The sequence below is a fragment of the Lepus europaeus genome, chromosome 15 (genome assembly GCF_033115175.1).
Source record: "Lepus europaeus isolate LE1 chromosome 15, mLepTim1.pri, whole genome shotgun sequence".
In the NCBI taxonomy this organism is placed as follows: domain Eukaryota; kingdom Metazoa; phylum Chordata; class Mammalia; order Lagomorpha; family Leporidae; genus Lepus; species Lepus europaeus.
Genome location: NC_084841.1, coordinates 12,936,382 through 12,940,352, shown reverse-complemented (window position 1 = coordinate 12,940,352; position 3,971 = coordinate 12,936,382). Strand labels below are relative to the sequence as shown.

The following is a 3,971-nucleotide window of genomic DNA, read 5'->3' as shown; positions in this document are numbered from 1 at the left end:
ATGGCTTAGCTTCTTTGAGACATCCAGGAGGAAATTTCCTATTCAACATAGTTAATAATGAAAGACAGACTTTAAGAACTCACACAGCAATTCTTAAACTTTTGTGTCTAAGGTAATTCTAAGTTTAGGAAGAATTGTCTCTGAGAGAGGGACACATAGTCCCAAAGGGATTATTAAAAAAAAAAAAACACACCTTTTTCTCTTTGTAAAAGTTAGATTTATTTATTTGAGAGGCAGAGTTACAGACAGAAAGAGGGAGAGACAGAGAAAAGTCTTCCATTTGCTGGTTTACCTCCTAAATGGCTGCAATGGCCAGAGCTGGGCTGATCCGAAGCCATGGGCCAGAATCCAGGAGCCAGGAGCCAGGAGCCAGGAACTTCTTTTGGGTCTCTCATGTGAGTGCAGGGGCCCAAGCACTTCCACTGAGTCATCTTCCACTGCTTTTCCAAGCAATTGAGCAAAGAGTGAGATCAGAGGAGCAGCCAGTACATGAACTGGCACCCATATGGGATGCCAGCTCTGCAGGCAAAGGCTTAACCTTCTATGCCACAGCGCTCACTCCTACCTTTTTCTTAAAGTCTCTTATTTTTTCTTAAAAATGCATTCAAATTTGCACTGTAAGGCATCATATAATCATAATATGATGAAATAAAACAAAATAAACGAAGCAGAAATGCCTGCCTGTCTTAATATACCTATCAAATTGAGTATAATTGCTAGAAAAGTAGACCAAGTTGAAAAGGGCCAACATGAAAATTGGATTCAGAGCCCACTTGCAGTCCTAGTTAGACATGGATTCACACTGTGACTATGATGACAGTGTCTTCATTTCTTTCTTTTTTTTTTGACAGTGGCACCAGGGTTTATTAGGATGTGCTTTAGTACAGGTGCTGGGGCTTGCCCATGGTGCTCTTGATGTACAAGGCCTGGACGTTCTGCCAATTCTTCTTGAGCAGTGACACCAGGAAGTTGACAGCCAGGTGGATGTTGTACACAAGCTCATCGTCTGTCATCTTCACGTGGCCGACTGCCACGGCCAGACACAGCACCTTCTTCATCTGGAACTGGATTGTGGACTTCACCTCATTGACTTTGGCCACCATGTGCTCATTGTGTGTCAGCAGGGAGGGGAACTTGCCAGCCTTATTTAGGCCTGGGCCCAGGATTCATGGGATCTGCTTAATCAGAGACTCTGAGGCCAAAAAGGCGTCCTACTTCTTGGCCAGCTTCTTGAGTAGCTTCTTGTTCTTGTTGAGCTTCTTGAGCGCCTCGATGCCCATGTGGGGGATGTCCACAGCCCTGGCCTCGTCGCAGTGCTGCTGGTCGCCCAGGACACACATGGAGAACTTGGGGCGGGGGGTGGACTTCAACCTGACGGGGCCCAAGAAGCGTTTGTCTTTCTGGGGGTCATCATTCTTCAAGCTGATCTGCAGCTCCACCGTCTCCAGAAACTTCCGGCGCTTGCTCTGGTTCCCGTGCAGGACTTCCCGCACCGCCTCGTACAGGGTGTCGCCAGAGACTTTGCTGCTCATGGCTCCTCACACCACGGTAACCGGAAAGGAGAGTTCATTTCTTGCTAAGTTATTTCAGGGCAATTACTGAGGACAGATGCCTGAATGCAGTCGTGGAGGTGGTGTGATGCTACATTTGCAGCCATAGTTCTCAAAAGCTTGGATAAGTGTCTGCCACTGAGAGATTAAGCCTCCTTCATGTGGATGGTGGGCCTCACTTAATCAATTGAAGGCCTTAATAGAAAAGCACTGGATTCCCCAGGGGAAGAGGGAATTCAGTGAGCATCCACTTATCAGATTTAGACTTATCAATTACCGCTTATCAGACTACAGCTCTGCCCTGAGACTCAGGCCTGCCAGCCCAGCCTGCAGATTTTGGGCTTGTCAGCTTCCACAATCAAGCTAATTCCCAAAAATACCCCCCTCCCCCAGTGGATTCATCTTGTGGGTGCCATTTCTCTGAAGAACGCTGACTCATGTGGGCTCTGTGGTGGACTGAAAGGCTCACAGTTTTATTGATCATCAGGCAAGGAAATGGTCTTCAAAAAACCTTTTCAGAGAGGAAAAATGAATGACGATGTTATTCCCTAGTTAACCACTGAGGATGGAATTCTTGACACATGTATATGAACCAACTCACAAATGAACACAGTGAGAGGCTCTTTGTAGAACTCCCAAACCACATTTTCACTGCAGTTTTGTCTTGGGTGGCGTAATGCAGCTTTGCTTTCGATTTGATGTTTGAGAGAAATCATTCTGGATGACCTACTAAGAAGCCAATGAATGGACATGGAATTTATTTACTGAATCCATTTTTGCCTTTTGTAAAGATAACCTTTGTTGTTTACTTCAAGAGAAAAAAATTCTCTATGAGTTTGAACTGTTTAGAGTTTATGTACACATGAAGGGTCTTCAAAAAAGTCCATGAAAAATGTGTATTACTAAAAAATTATGCATGGATTTCATTTTTTTGTATTCAAAATAGATTTATCTTTCGCTTCCACTTTGAATGAATTTTCTGAAATCTGATCACAGACATGATATCGTGCAATATTTGTCTTTCTGTGGCTCATTTCATCAAGCACAATGTCCTTCAAGTTCATCCATATTGTCACCAATGACAGAATCTCCTTCATGTTGTAGGGCTGAATATTATTTCTTGTGTACATGATGAGTTTTCTTTATCTACAGAGGCTAGGGGTGGGTGGTCAGGGTAAAGGAGAGATGTTGATTAAAAAATGCCAGGTTTTAGGGCCGGCGCTGTGGCACAGTGGGTTAATGCCCTGGCCTGAAGCGACAGCATCCCATATGGGCGCTGGTTCAAGACCCGGCTGCTCCACTTCCTGTCCAGCTCTCTGCTATGGCACGGGAAAGCAGTAGAAGATGACCCAAGTCTTTGGGCCCCTGCATCTACGTGGGAGACTGGGAAGAAACTCCTGGCTCCTGGCTTTGGATCGGCACAGCTCCGGCTGTTGTGGCCATCTGGGGAGTGAACCATCAGATGGAAGATCTCTCTTTCTCTCTCTCTCTCTCTGCCTCTCTTCTCTCTGTGTAACACTGACTTTCAAATAAATAAATATTTAAAAAAATATGCCAGGTTTTAGTTAGGAGAAATAAGTTTCAGGGACCTGTTGTACAACATGGCTACTATAGTTAATAGCATATTGGTTATTTTAAACTTATGAAAATGGAAGTATGTGGTGGTGGTGGATAGCTTAACTAGCTTGATTTAAGCATTCCACATTATATACACAGATTATAATGCCACATTGTACCCCATAAGTAAATATAACTATTTGAAAATTAAAAATAAAATGACATAAAATGAGGAAAAAGCTATCAATTCAATCTTGAGTTTCTAAATTTTGGTCTGGAACTCCTAATATGACATCTCTTTGCATTTGCCTGATACTAAGGGGTTTCCTGGGATGTGGAACTTTTGGTGCTAAAACTGGGAAAGCCTCATGCAAATGGAAGCTCTCACCATCTCATATCTCTTGACAGTAGGCTATGTTTCCAAACCCTTATCAATCAATCATTCCTTAAAAAAACTAGAAACAAGAGGCAGACAATCAGTTAAGGTAATCTTGGTGATAGATGCTGTAGCTTGGTGGCTTGCAGGATGAACAATGGCAACTACAATTTTTTTAAAAGATTTATTTAATTTTTTGAAGGGAGGGAGGGAGGGAGGGAGAGAGAGAGAGAGAGAGAGAGAGAGAGATCGATCTTCCTTTCACTGGTTCACTCCCCAAATGCCTGCAACAGCCAGGTCTGGGCCAGACTGAAGACAGGAGCTAGAAGCCAGGAACTCTACCCTGGTCTCCCACATAGGTAGCAAGATCATCTTTCATAGTTTTTGCAGGCACATGAACAGGGAAGTAGATCAAAAGTGGAGCAGCCAGGACTCAAATAAGTGATCCAGTATGGGATGCTGACAAGACATGGCTTAACCTGCTTCGC

The 3,971-nt window shown here is 43.8% G+C and overlaps 2 protein-coding genes across 2 annotated transcripts; both read right to left on the bottom strand.

The window, feature by feature from the left end:
• Positions 1 to 878: 878 nt before the first annotated feature.
• LOC133774199 (large ribosomal subunit protein uL1-like) lies at positions 879 to 1,103 on the bottom strand. Its single transcript, XM_062211837.1, has one exon. It carries the CDS (start codon positions 1,101 to 1,103, stop codon positions 879 to 881), a length of 225 nt encoding a protein of 74 aa, XP_062067821.1.
• LOC133774200 (large ribosomal subunit protein uL1-like) lies at positions 881 to 1,548 on the bottom strand. The gene has a single exon (XM_062211838.1). It carries the CDS (start codon positions 1,530 to 1,532, stop codon positions 1,212 to 1,214), a length of 321 nt encoding a protein of 106 aa, XP_062067822.1. The 5' UTR covers positions 1,533 to 1,548; the 3' UTR covers positions 881 to 1,211.
• Positions 1,549 to 3,971: the final 2,423 nt, after the last annotated feature.

What these genes read in the sequence shown, in the direction of transcription:
- LOC133774199 (XM_062211837.1), bottom strand. Translation starts at nt 1,103, where the DNA reads ATGGTGGCCAAAGTCAATGAGGTGAAGTCCACAATCCAGTTCCAGATG.
- LOC133774200 (XM_062211838.1), bottom strand. Translation starts at nt 1,532, where the DNA reads ATGAGCAGCAAAGTCTCTGGCGACACCCTGTACGAGGCGGTGCGGGAA.